Source organism: Stenella coeruleoalba (genome assembly GCF_951394435.1).
Source record: "Stenella coeruleoalba genome assembly, chromosome: 12".
In the NCBI taxonomy this organism is placed as follows: Eukaryota; Metazoa; Chordata; class Mammalia; order Artiodactyla; family Delphinidae; genus Stenella; species Stenella coeruleoalba.
In genome coordinates, this window is record NC_137158.1 from 40,596,167 (window position 1) to 40,610,356 (window position 14,190).

The window sequence follows — 14,190 nt, forward strand, 5'->3', positions numbered from 1 at the left end:
TTTTCTTTCTTGTCATATTGCCAAGATAATATATTCTTGGGCTGGTAACTCAGTACAGAAGTACATTGTTTTGAAAATCAAACAAACTGAATTTGAGAGCCCCAAGAAGTAGCAAAGTAAGCCTCCTGGGTGAGCTCCTCTAGGCCCACGGGTCTCCAGACTGGTTAGGGGGCTCCTTCTCAGGGCAACTCATTGCCGTCATCACCCAAGAGCGCTGAGAAGCCTCTCTCTCCTAGGGCCTCAAGCCCTGGAGTCACAGCCTTCTCTGGGGCTGCCAGGTTCTGTGGGGAGACACTCGTACACGGGTGTTACTAGCACGAGAGTCTTGAGGAACAAACTACTTGATGGGTCAAGTTCTTCTCTCCCTCTGTCCCTGCCTTGTCAGCACTTCCTCTGGCCTCCTTAGGCCCCCGGCCACCCTGACTTTCCCTGGGGCAGTGGCCAGCCAGGCCACACCTTGGACCTCATTGTCTGGCTCTCACAACTGAGCCACTTCTGAAATCTCTAGCCCTCAGCCCTCTCTCTGACTACAACCTCCTGCCATGGAATGCTGGAGCTTGGCTGTATCTCAAGGGTCATGTAGTTCACCCTCCACATCTCACAGGTGAGAAAAGCGCAGCTGCTCGGGGACATGCCGAAGCTAAGGAGTGGCAGACGCAGCATTTGAAGCAAGGTCTCCTGACTCCTGGTCCAGGACTCTTTCTACCGCAGCACACTCCTCATTCCCTCCCTCAAGCCACCTCATCTGCTCTGTGCCCTGGCGTGACCTCTGTCCTCTACCCTCCCCCAAACCTTCAGACCAGCACACTTTCCTCTCCCTTTACTCCCCCATACAGCCTAGGCCTGTAGCCCGTCCCTTCAGCTTCAGACTTAAGCCTCTGGGCCAACCCCGGTCCTGGTTGTCCCCATTACACACTATTTCTGCTCTTCTTCCCGGGCCACGGGGCATTGTACAGAAAGCCACAGAAGTGTCCTGACTAGATCCACCATGAACTTGACCAGTGGACAACAGGAGGCAGGAGGGAATGAGCAGATACATGTCATCGTCTTCCTCTCTCCTGTGGGCTACCCCAGGGTGAGTTCCACCTTGCAGTCCTTCCAGAGGAGTGCCTGGTTAGTATAAATATCCCTACCCAGTGCCCTGGCTTTCTAAGGGCAAGGGACCATTCAAAGCCAAGGCAAGGAGGTGGGGAGCTGTAGGAGTGTCCAGGGAATGGCAGCAGTCTGGTTTGTCTGAGTACATGGTATGTGTAGGAACATGGCCTCCAGAATCACACAAGCAGGGCTTGAGTCCTAGATCCACCATTTTTACCAACTGTGTGACCTGGGCAAATGAACTAAACTGCAGTTTGCTTGCATGTAAAGTGAGAATAATTGCAGAGCTTCAGGGTTGAAAGATTTGCCAGTTTAAAGTCATCGAAGCACTTACCACACGGCTAAGTGCTGTTATACCCCCCAAATAAATCCTAGTTATTATAAAAAGGTAGAAGCAGCAGCTGCAGTACAGAACCCAGAGGATCTGGGATATACTTTGGTGGTCGACGGGCACACAGTGAGAGCTTGTGAGCAGAGACAGGCCCATCCAGGACTGTGGTCCATGACAGTTACTTGGTTGCTGCCTGTAGGATGGACTTGGAGCAGGAGGAGAATGGAGTGGGGTCAGAGGGACCGGGTGGAGAGTAGATATAAAAAGTGCCAGGATGGCATGGTAACAGGGTGGGGGCACATCAAGGATAGCACCCTGAGTCTCTGAGACTCATCTCTGAGTCATGCATCGTAGGAGTTCTCTCTTTTCCTTCTGCTCTGAAGCCAAGGATTCTTGGGACACCTCTGCCTCCTGTTTGGATCCTGGCTGAGGCCTTCAGACAGGGGAGCTCTGACCTTCACTGGGGCTGGGGTTCTCCATGCTGGTTGCTGCATGTTATAGCTTCCTCAGCAGCTCTAAAAAACGCCGAACCCTTTGCCCTGTGCTCCCCTCCACCAGCAACTGGACCAACATCGGGGTTGGTGCTGGGCACAGATGCTTTTTTTTTTTTAATTAATTTGTTTTTGGTTGCGTTGGGTCTTCGTTGCTGCACGCGGGCTTTCTCTAGTTGCGGAGAGCGGGGGCTACTCTTCGTTATGGTGCGTGGGCTTCTCATTGTGGTGGCTTCTCTTGTTGTGGAGCACAGGCTCTAGGCGCGCGGGCTTCAGTAGTTGTGGCTCGTGGGCTCTAGAGCACAGGGTCAGCAGTTGTGGCACACGGGCTTAGTTGCTCCACGGCATGTGGGATCTTCCTGGACCAGGGATTGAACTCGTGTCCCCTGCATTGGCAGGCAGATTCTTAACCACTGTGTCACCAGGGAAGTCCCCAGATATGCTTTTTGAAGCTCTTCGGGTGATTCTAATGGCAGCCACGATTGGGCAGCAGTGAGACCAGGGACCACAGTCTCACTTCAGGACTTGGCACCACAGCACCCTGTCTGGGCATTACTCGTTTGGTTCTCTCGTTCCAATCAGGACGAGCAACTTTCAAAATCTCTTGCCTATCAGGAGACATTCTTCATTAGCTCACCCAGACATTGTGGCAGATGTTGTCGGCACCTACCCAACAGCCATTGCCCCTTCTCCCTGATGAACAGCCTCCAGTTTGGTTCAGGTTGTGGCGGCAAAATACTGAGCGAAGATGGGCTCCTCCCCCAACCCCCAGGGGAGGAAACTCGATTGATCTAAATCAATCATAGTCATAGTCATCCTCTTCATCTCTGCCAGCAACTGCCGTGGGGACACGTGACACAGTTCTGGCCAATGAGGTGTTAGGAGAACACAGCTGAGGCGTTGCTGGGACATTTTTTCTTTCTCGGTGTAAAGAGTGTATGGAGAGCGCTCTGCCCCTTCTCTCTCTCTTCCCTGCTCTGAGACGCTATCATGTGAGAACGCACAGGTCAGTGCTGCCACCACTGTCTTGTGACAATGTGGGGAGGAGGCATGACTGACACTCCTTAATGCCATCCCTGAGCTTCAGGGCCAACCCTGAAATAGCCCACTTTGAGATTTAAACAACATAATAAACGTCCTTGGTATTGAAGCTACTTTTCATAGAGTATCCTGTTATTCACAGCTGAAAGCTTCCAAAAGATATAGGCATCCTCACTTAGTACTGCCTCACAGGTGAGTTTGACAAAGAATGGGGGTTTCTGATGGTCTCTTCTACAGGAGGTACTTCAGCAGTTGTTTTAAGATGAAGCAATTTGTAGCTAAGACTCCTGACTCAATCCCTGAAAACTAGAACCCTCTCCCATCCAATGAAATACGAGGTAGTTAGAGACTCTTTGTGCACCTGGTAATTAAATGGACCCTCTTTGTTAGCATCCTCAGCGATGCTTGACTTGGCTGCTCCTGCAGAGAGTGGCCCAGGTGGTGCAGGTTCCATGGTAAGATAATGTGTTGAAAGGCAAAGACCGAAGGTGCACAGATTAGAGCTGAGCTCCATTAAATAGACTTTTCATGTAATTTTTTTTTCAGTGAATACACTTTAGGACCTTCCCACAGTCTTGTGTCTATCCAGTTCCATGAAATTAGTTAACTTCCATTGCACTGTAAATTTTCACCAAGTTGCATTCTAATGTATCTGTACCTTTAAATCTGCGTGCAAAGTCTGCATAGGCTATCAATTTGATGAACGCCTCATGGGGATACGTGATAAAAATAATTAAAGCACCGAGATTCCATATTGGCAAAAGCAGAAAGTATCTCAAACGGAATATTAGAATTCTAAACTGGTGATTTTTATTTCAAGCCAGAAGCAATTATTTCTTCTCTGTGAGTCACATCTTTGTTATGGTCATAAAAACCATTGAAGGAATTGTGAGCATGAAAGAAGTATTTATTTAACTTGTATCTTTTCAAAAATATGTCTAATGTACAAATAAAGACAGGTTACAGATATTAAATATGAAGTATATGTAATGTAAACTAGTATAAACTATAAAACACACTGGTCGTCTGTGGTTGAAAGTAGCTATCATTCTGTTGTACTTCTGCATCTTAGGGTACGTAAAATTATATTATTACCTGCTCTACCACCTATATAATTCTCACCTTAACCCCTAATCCAGAAATCCAGCAGACATTTTCAGGTGAATGTAAAGACTCTTAAGTTCCTCTTGCTCCCTATAGCCCCACACAGGATATACTTTGAGATAAGTGAGGGGAGAAAATGAAGAGCATATCTTAACAGCGTCGGCAGCCTAGGAGGTACCTCTCAATGCTGTGAACAAGAGGCCTCAGCCTGAAAAATTACATGTGTACAATGGTGTATGACACATGGGACCTGGGCATCAAAAACACCAGGTCTCAGATCACTTTACTAGCTGTGTGACTGTGGGCAGGTCACTTACCCTCTCTGAACCTCAGTTTTGTCCACTCTCAAATTGGGATAATAATCCCCAAACCAACTACCTCTCAGGCTTACTGTAAACTCTAAATAAAACAATAAAAAGGAAATGCTCCAAATGAAAGCAGTTTAGAAACTATAAAGTGCTTTATAAATGTTAGAGACTAAATGTTTTCCTCTTTTTTTTTTTTTTTTGCGGTACGCGGGCCTCTCACTGTTGTGGAGCACAGGCTCCGGACGTGCAGGCTCAGAGGACATGGCTCATGGGCCCAGCCGCTCCGTGGCACGTGGGATCTTCCCGGACCGGGGCACAAACCCGCGTCCCCTGTATCGGCAGGCGGACTTTCAACCACTGCGCCACCAGGGAAGCCCTAAATGTTTTCCTCTTTAATACTTCTAAGGTATAAGAAATGTCAACAATTTTGTTTCTGAAATAATTCCACTTATAAGCTTAACTATGTCAAATTCGGTTAAATAGCCATCAGGTAACCATGGAGGAACAGCCAGGTCAATATAATAGGCCACTGCTATGATATCCTCAAGACTTTCCCATGTCGTGCCCTTCAGTGAGGTAAGCTGGGCAGCTTTATTGCTTTTAAATAACTGCTGCCTATAATTCTGCCCTTGTCATTCTTTTCAATCGTTCTGACTTGCCTGGCAGACATTTCCTGGCCAACTGAGCCGGTCAGCTTCACGTTCCAGTAGTGTGCTTACGAGGTCTATTTTAGCCCAAGATCCTAGGGTGCAAAGACCATAGTTAGTAATTGACTGTACAACAGGTTTTTAAACTGAAGTTTCAAATGAGATGGTAATTGTATAATCATCAGTTCCAAAATGAAGGTGAGGCAAAGTCTCCAGAGGGCCAGTTACAAAGAAACATACAGACTCCCTGGACCTAAGGGTCCAGGCTGAGGCTAAAAATAAGGAGTCAGAGAGTGGAGGAGGGGGAGGATGTATGAGAAAATTTCTTTGGAGTGTGGGGTTGCCAATTCCCTCATCTCAAACTCAGCAAGAGGGGCTTCCCAGAGACTGCAGTTAGGTGGTCCTGGGAAAACTAAAGCTCCATCCTGGGATAGCATGGAGGGGACTGCATGGGCCTGCACTCTCAGAGTCTCAGGGGCAAGAGATGTGTGGGATTTCCCTGGGACAAGATGTGGGGCCATCTTGGGATCCATCTGAAGGGTCTGGAGTGAACCCTGGATTTCTAGGGGATGGGAAGGAGTTACGAGCAACCAATAGAATAGTACTGCACCTACCCAGAGTCTCAGGGAGAGAGGTCCCCATTAACAGGAAACTCTGAAGGACTCAGGAAAGACCCATGTGGGTTGCTTTAATCACAGGCCAGGCACAGCAAGCTCAAAGCCATCAGCTCCAGGAACGAGTGCTCTAGCTCTTGGCTTCTCCTTTCCCAACTTCCTGCCCACCTCCACCCAGGCTGGGTCTTAAGCAGCCTCTATTCAATGGGGAAGTGGTGAGCCTAAGCCAACCGCATCCCCTCTGGGAAAGCCAATTACAGACCTTAAGCCTGAGAAGGGAAGAGAGTGATGAGGCCTTACTTCCAAGTTAAGTTTGATGCATTTGTTTATATCTTGTACCCAACATTAGAATTTTGGAACGAAGCTGTGGTTGAGACTTAGTTACTAGAGGACTATCAGTTATCTATAAATGAGCAGAAAATACAACTCTACCCAGCTTTCCATCCAGGGGCAGGGGAAGATAACCAACACTGAATATGTTTTTAAATGGCAGTGAGACACAAAACTAAAGTAGCATTTGGGTCATATCTCACAAGTTGTGAACTCAAAGTACTAGTTATGGTTTATATTAAATGGGCAAAAGTCCCTTTGCACAATAGAGTCCAATGGCCAGTAAAAGGGACTTGATATGATAATTCAGGTCGAGTCACTAGAAAAGATTTCAACCCTGAAGAACGCAAATGCTTTGTTTCAGGCCCTAAAATTACCCAGTAATCTAATAAGTATTTATTGTTTGTTATATGTGAAATCCTGTTGGGTACTTTGAAGAATAATTAGATTCCTCTAGTTCAGGTTAGTATCATTTCCCACCTAACACCATGCCTTATGCATAGTAAGTGCTCAAAAATATTTTCAATTTAATTATTCTTTACAAGATACTTAGCACCAAGGGATGTGGCATTTTTTCCAATGTTGACAACAACACTTCAGCTGAAAAATCCCCATATTTATAAAATGTGGTGCAATCCTGAATGGAGAGTGATTATGGTCTCACTTGTATTTAACACTGTAAAGTGTTGCTGAATGGTCTAACAGGAGAGAACAGAATTTAAACCAGAAACATATAAATGGGGTTCTTCTGCCAGTCAACTGTGATAGTGCAGTAGGAGCAAAAAATGGCTGCTGATGGGAGGCCTAGACTTGAATCTACCGCTGTCACTCACTAGACTTCGGGCCCCGATTTTGTTTCCTATGAATGGGGATGCCAGGCTGGCTACCTCAGAGTGCCAGGGACGCTCAAAAAGATACTACACAGTGAAATACTCTTTGTAAACTCTAAAGTGCTTCACAAGTGCAAGGTCTTAATAGTAGCAACAGTTTAACATTCGTTGACTGCCACATGCATAGCACTTTAAATCTGTTTTCTCATTCAATCTTCACAACCACCCCAAGACCTAGCTAGGTACTTTTATTCCCTCCATTTTACAGAGGAGAGACTGAGAGGGTTAAACAACTAGTTCAAGATTATACTGAACCGCAACTTGAACCAGTAAATCCTGAATCTTACTCCTAAACACTAAGCCGCTGTCCTGCTTATTGCGATTTAATACAGGCGCTGATATCTCATAGGGGCTCAACAAACGCGGTTCCGTAAATTGCTGATTTAAAAGCAGACGCCTTCCCACCCCCGCTCTTCCAAGCTTACCGGTCGCCCTTTCTCGCAGCACCTGATGCTCGTACTCCCGGCCACGGGCCCTCGCCCACGCTCCTCCCACTCCCCGCCTGCTGGCGCCCACGCCTCAGTGTTTCTACGCATGCGTTGGGGAGACCTGCGCAAGTCCAGTGGCCCAGCGGGGGCTGAGGGACCTCTCGGACCCTCCTCGCCCGGCCCCACCCTGCTGGGCCCCGCCTGCTCTCGGTGGCTGCTGCTGCCGCCGTCGCCGCCTGGGGAAAGCTGGAGGATGAGCTGAGTCTCCGCAGTTGTCACTGTCTCCACCGCTACCTACAGGTGCTTTGGGTCTGGCCGGAAGCCCCCTTCCCTGCGCCCACTCCCAACTCATTCCCTGGCCCACTCCGCCTGTCCAGCAGCTTCCTGGCTCTGCAGGGAGGCGGCCTGGGCGTCCCGGGTAAATAGTTTGTGTACGGTTACCATGGAGACACTGGCCGGCCCGGCCGAGCGGGCGAGCCAGCAGGCTGGCTAGCTGGCTGGCGGGCAGGGTGAAGATGCTGTTGCGCTCTGCTCTGGCCTGGACCGGTGGAGGAGGGGGTATTGCCGGGAGTGGGGAAGCCGCTGTCTGCGTGGGAGGTGAGGCGTCCCCCGCCGGTTCACCCGGCACCCCTCCTGCTGTTGTCCGCCTTCTGTCCCTCTATGGGGAGAGAGGTGATGAGAGTTCCCTGTGCACGCCTGTCGGGGTCGGGCCGCGGCTGTCTTTATTTCTATACACTGAGCATTTAGCCAAGCGCGTGGTGCTTAGTAGAAACTCAGTAGTATTTGTTGAATGAGAGTGATAGACTGAGGGACTTTGTTTAGGCATACAGTGACCCAGCCAAGGTCACACAAATTGTACCTGGGCTCCTCTAGGCAATACATAGGCTCTTCGCTTTTTTTTGTGGTACGCGGGCCTCTCACTGTTGTGGCCTCTCCCGTTGCGGAGCACAGGCTCCGTGGCCATGGCTCACGGGCCCAGCCGCTCCGCGGCACGCGGGATCCTCCCGGACCGGGGCACGAACCCGCGTCCCCTGAATCGGCAGGCGGACTCTCAACCACTGCGCCACCAGGGAAGCCCCAATACATAGGGTCTTAATAAATAAGTGTATATGTAACAATATGCACTAAAATATATTGTACATACATATAATGCCTTTTATAATCCATTCCTATGAGTGTCACAGCACATCTTCCATCCCACCCTGATTTAGAATTATTTTACTTGGTAGAAAAGCAAGTACCACTCTTTATTTGTATCCTATTTTGTGAATCTATAAAATTCTGATCAATTGTTTGACATAGCTGATATTCAGTAAGATACTTAAGATTCTTTTTTCACAAAGCAAAACACCCTGGTTTAAATTTTAAAACTTATAAAATGTATGACAACACTGAACAAATGTCATTTCCTTTCTTTTGCAATTTCTTTTTTTTTAAATGCAGCTTTTCATTCATGAGTAAATTTTTTGTTGTATCCTTTTATCACACAGTGCTTGGACGGTATTTAATGTTTTTTAAGGGCCAGGCGCCATGCTAAAGCACTTTACATTAATTTTGTCATTTAATCCTCCAAACAATCCTATGAAGCAATTACTATTACTACGCACTTTTTACAGCTGAAGAAACTGAGGCTTTGAGATGTTAGAAGCCTTGCCCAAGGTTACATAGCTGCACATTGTCAGATTATTTGAACCTTTATTCCAGCATCTAAGCATTTAATCACTGCTTCTTTGGATACTCATATTAACACGAAAGTCATTCAGAATCATGGTAAGGGTCTTGAGTATTTGATTTGCAGGAAAAAGAGTATGGAGATGGCCAGTCTTTCCCCTGTTGCAAACATCCTGATAGTGCCGTGTTACATTTAGCAAGAAGCCTGTTTCAGATGACTGTTAGCAGCAGAGGTAAAGACAGATCTTTATAATTAGGTATAAACTTATAAATGACAACGCACAACTTTTCCCCTAACCAATAAGAAATATTTTGTTTGAAAAGGTCACCAGTTTCAAATTTCCTACCGCTGGTGGTGGTCATCCGCTAGAGGTCCTGTGGACCTCATAAACTCAAGACAGTGATGCAAGACAGAACTCAGCTGCTTCTTTCCCTTCAAAGTGCACATCCCCTCCTGTTTTCTTTTATTTTTAAAAAAAAATATTTATTTATTTGGCTGTGCTGGGTCCTGCGACATGTGGGTTCTAGTTCCCCGACCAGGGATTGAACCCAGGCCCCCTGCATTGGAAGTGTGGAGTCTTAACCACTGGACCACCAGGGAAGTCCCTCCTCCTGTTTTTTTTGTGTGTGTGTGTGGTACGTGCACCTCTCACTGTTGTGGCCTCTCGCTGTTGTGGAGCAACAGGCTCCGGACGCGCAGGCTCAGCGGCCATGGCTCACGGGCCCAGCCGCTCTGCGGCATGTGGGATCTTCCCGGACCGGGGCACGAACCCGTGTCCCCTGCATCGGCAGGCGGACTCTAAACCACTGTGCCACCAGGGAAGCCCCTCCTGTTTTCTTTTAAAAGGTCACCTTGCCCTCCCAACCTCCCTAAGTTTGCATACCCAGTGTCACCTCTGCCCCCTTCCTGCCCTCTCAGATGCCAAATCCTGTTGGTTCTTGTGTTCTTGGTGCACCTTACTCATTCTCATCTCTCTTCTTACTCTAGTTCACCTTCACTCCTATGCTTCGGGCTTTCAGTGCCCCATCCACTAATCACAGCATTTATCAAGTCTTACTCCATGCTGGGCAACTTGAAGTGAAAGCAAGAAAGCAAAAAGGGGCTAAATTTGATCTCATATTACCCCATGGCATCAAGAATCAGATGCCATTTGAAATAAAGTCCCTTGTGCTTTCTTAATCCACTGTAACAGATGTCTCCAATTCAGAAGCCATGCAGCCTTCATCTGGATATTTTCTAGCTTGGGTCTGTATTTGAAAATGGAGTCCAGCGATTACACAAATGCTGACTTTAAGCTGTACTTCATGTGAAGAGCTAAGGCTCAGAGTCTGGTGGGGCAACACCAGGTGCGTGGGCAATTCTAACCCAGTGAGGGGTGGGGTGTGCTAACAGAGACCACGGGGGACCTTGCAGAGTATGGCGGAGGGACACCTAGTTGAGGGTGGGAGAGGCATGTCCAGGAAAGCTTTCTTGAGGACCTCTAAGAGTTAGCTGGGTGGTTATATAAAAACTGCCTGATCTTGTCCCTTCTAGTTTTTTCCATCCTGCCCATTCCTGCCATCACATCATGCCTCAACATCTTTTAATTTGCTTATCAGCTTGTATTTACTTTCCTGACCTGCCATTCAGTTCTGTCTCTGCTACAACTCCAGTTTTCATTTCCAGAGCTCCTTCCTCTCCAGTGCACACCCCATATGTCCTAGATACTCTGCCTTGCCTCACTCATTGACTTGGTTGGAAATTCCTGCTCTATTCCAGCCCCAATGTCAGCCATTGTCATTTGTTCAAATTCAGACCATTTTCCAGAACCTAGCTCAAGCATCACCTCCTCTAGGATGTCTGCCTGACACCTCCCAATCAGAAATCCCTTTCTCTTTCATAATCACATGGTAGTTTATCTCTATTTTTTGTATTGCCCCCATCAGTTTCTACCTTGTATTAAAAGCAGGTGGGTACAAGCAGGACTGATACCCAGCTGGTTCACACCAAGAAAGCTGCTCTACTTGTGAAAACACCGGCATGTTTCTATATTGGTGTGTAAATAGCTGTAGCCCCAGGGCCTCTGAGTCCCCACCTTCCACCACCCCATCCAGTGGGTAATAGTTTCAATATCAGCCCTGGACGTATGTCTTAGGTTGTGTGTGTGCGTGTGTGTGCATGCTATTGCTTAAGACTTTATCCGCCTCATAGAGTTAATTGAGATGATGTACTTGAGAGTACTTAGCACGCTGCTTGGTATTAAAGTAAATGTTGAATAGCATTAGTGGTTGGTCCTTGCCTGAGAGTGAAGACAGTGAAGTCTGTGTTCCCAGAGATCCAAGGGGAGGAAACAGTTCATCTATACTAGCTGAATGGATTTGTTCTAGTTGTCAGGAGAAGTTTTGTAAAGTTAAAATTTCTGTGATACTGTTGTGTTATTGTGTTATGGTTCAGGCATACTTTACTATAAATAGACAAGCTTTCAAACTCTGATCGTGTTTTAAATTGGCAAAAACCATCTCTAATAAGAATTTGTAATTTAATAATTATAAAGAAAATACTCTCCCCCTGAAAAAACCCCCACTTCTAACTCAGTTCACTTGCATTATTGAACATTTCCATGTTTGAGTTAGTTACTAATGTATTAATATTGATATGATAATAGATTAACTGAGCAGATACTACATTATTGAAACAGTTTTTCACAATATAGCTGTTAAAGTGGGATTTGCGGGGAAGAGAGAGGCAAAGGGAGAGAGAAAGTTGTGTTAGAATTTGTGGTAAAAATTTACAGACGAAAAGATTTTTAAACCCATTATGTACATCGTTTCCAGCAGTATTTGATCAATCTAAACTCCTGTATGCCCAAATAATTTACAGAGGTCTTAGAATTTGACCTCCTTCATTACTCTATGAAAGGGTATAGTTTTCAATGTAAACTAAAATACAGCCAAGGACAACCTTAGTCAGGAATGATGGTCCATTATTACTCATCCAAAGCACGTTCTCTAATCTTAATTAGTTTTGCCAGATCACCTTTGGACATCCCTAAACTTATTAGTGCCGTGTGGGGCTAAGGCATTACAAACCTCATTTGGTCTTTGGAAGAAACTTGTTCATTGTACTGAAATGTCTTTTTTTCTTACTTCAGTGGGCCTTTTAAAAACAAACCAGCAAACAAACTTGCCATGGACACTGAAGTTAGATGTTGTGGTTCTGAATTTGTATTATTATGCATCAAAAAATTATATATATATATACACATATATATAGTGTGTATGAAACACTTTATATTTATTTTTAATAATTAACATTGAATATTTTTTAGTAAAGAGGATATCATATCATATTAGAAGTAAATGTACGAGGCCTGCCACAGTTTTTGTTAATTGTTCTAATGTACATAATTCCGGAGACCTTGCTTAAATTGGAACTCCTATATCAAAAATTCCTAGAATAGTGTTGCTTATCTAGTAATTTATTACTGTTTTACTTCAACACCTGGCCTTTCCATATGAAAGGAACAGCATATTGTTTGCAGTTATCATATTCTTTTCCTCAAAAACTCTTATGGAGGGTAGAACTAAACAAATGTTTTTGTTGTCTGTTGTTAAGTAACACCTTAACGTATAGAATCATAATACAGTTAAGCCCTCTTTAGTTGTCTAAGGAATCACCTGTAGATTCTACTTACAAAAATGGTGTCTTTTTAGTTTCCTTGGGCATATGTCACAAAACTTTTTTCTTTTTTGCAGAAGTTATTCTAAAATTGGGCAACTGAGATATATGAATAATTTACAGACCTCAGTCTCCCTGGAGATACAACATTTTTTTTTAATGAACACTGAATGTACTGATTAGAATTAAGTTTTTAAAATCTCGACTCTTTTAAAGTGTAGAGCTGTCAGAGGTGTGTTGCCAGGTTAGCCAGGCCTCCATGGGCACACGAGCATAAAGAAGGATCTGCATTCTCATGGCCCTTATGTGTGACTTTAACTTTTTAACCGAGGGCGGTGGCCTGGGAAAGGATCATTTGATATCGATATTCGGTATTTATTCACGTAGGACATTATCTCAAGTTGAAGGTGATTTGAATCAACTCATTCAAATATATCATAGGCAAATGTAACGCTGAACCTTTCTCTGAGGCTACATTTATAAAAGCTACATTTTTAAAAATGTACATTTATAAAAGCTGATATAGTTTGGATAGAGGCCCCATCTGACTGACTTTAATCTTTTTTTTTGCGGTACGCGGGCCTCTCACTGTTGTGGCCTCTGCCGTTGCGGAGCACAGGCTCCGGACGCGCAGGCTCAACGGTCATGGCTCACGGGCCCAGCCGCTCTGCGGCATGTGGGATCTTCCCGGACCAGGGCACGAACCCGTGTCCCCTGCATTGGCAGGCGGATTCTCAACCACTGCACCACCAGGGAAGCCCTAACTTTAATCTTATACTAGCATTTTATGTGGAGGGCACTGGGAAAAAAAAGGGAAACTTCAGTTAAACATTTTAGCAGAACCCCTCTGCCCTGCCACCCAGTGTGTTTTTTATAGATTGGAGACTATGAGATGGTTTTCCCTTCCTGGGGTGTCTTCTTTCACGATTTATCCTCTTTCTCTCCAGGTTTAGCTTTCACTCTAGGTCTCTTCCCTGCGCATCATTTCCCTTAATCGCATGTATTCCCAAAGGCATCACTGTGCATGTCAACCTATTTTTTTGAAAGCTCTTTTCCCTTCCTGATCTTCTAAGTGTAACTGCGTGGTAGGTTTTTAATTAAAAGTTGTGATTTTTTTTTCAAGTTTAATATACAGGAATGGTTTAAGTGTGTATGGTTGGGTTTGAGCACTCCTTTCTAAATGACTGGGTGAAAATAGTTGATATTTTGTACCCTATATTTGCAGGGTGTGGTGTCTGCCTGAAGAACATTGCACTTTAAAAGGAAAGATGCTGTCTCCAAATGATAAAAAGTTAGAAAAGCTAGATCCGTTTTACCGACCTTCAGTGTCCGAGCAGAAGACCAGTGCAGAAATCATAAGTGAAGCACGAAATGCCTTAAGAACGGTTAGGACCCAAAGACCATTTACACCACGGGAAGACCAAAGAAAACTATTTGGACGTGCATCTTCAAGAACACCAGAAAATAGACCCCCGTCTTCCTTCAGGTATTTAAAATGTCTCTTGCCTATACACTCAAGTATATATATGTATGAAGATGACATTTTCCCTTAATTCTAGTTATGGGTAGTTGCTTTTCTAAG

At 45.4% G+C, this 14,190-nt stretch overlaps 1 protein-coding gene across 4 annotated transcripts in view; it reads left to right on the forward strand.

Moving 5' to 3' along the window:
• The window catches only part of ARMC2 (armadillo repeat containing 2), a 268,510-nt gene that overhangs the window by 144,097 nt on the left and 110,223 nt on the right, over positions 1-14,190 (forward strand). For 2 of the 4 annotated variants that reach the window (XM_079939293.1, XM_079939291.1), the window contains exon 3: positions 13,834-14,094. In XM_079939293.1, the coding sequence (XP_079795419.1) occupies positions 13,877-14,094 (218 nt within the window). In that variant the 5' untranslated portion in view covers positions 13,834-13,876. Of the gene's footprint in view, positions 1-7,428; positions 7,580-13,833; positions 14,095-14,190 lie in introns of those variants that run through there. The other 2 variants (XM_079939292.1, XM_079939294.1) reach the window with 2 other exon arrangements.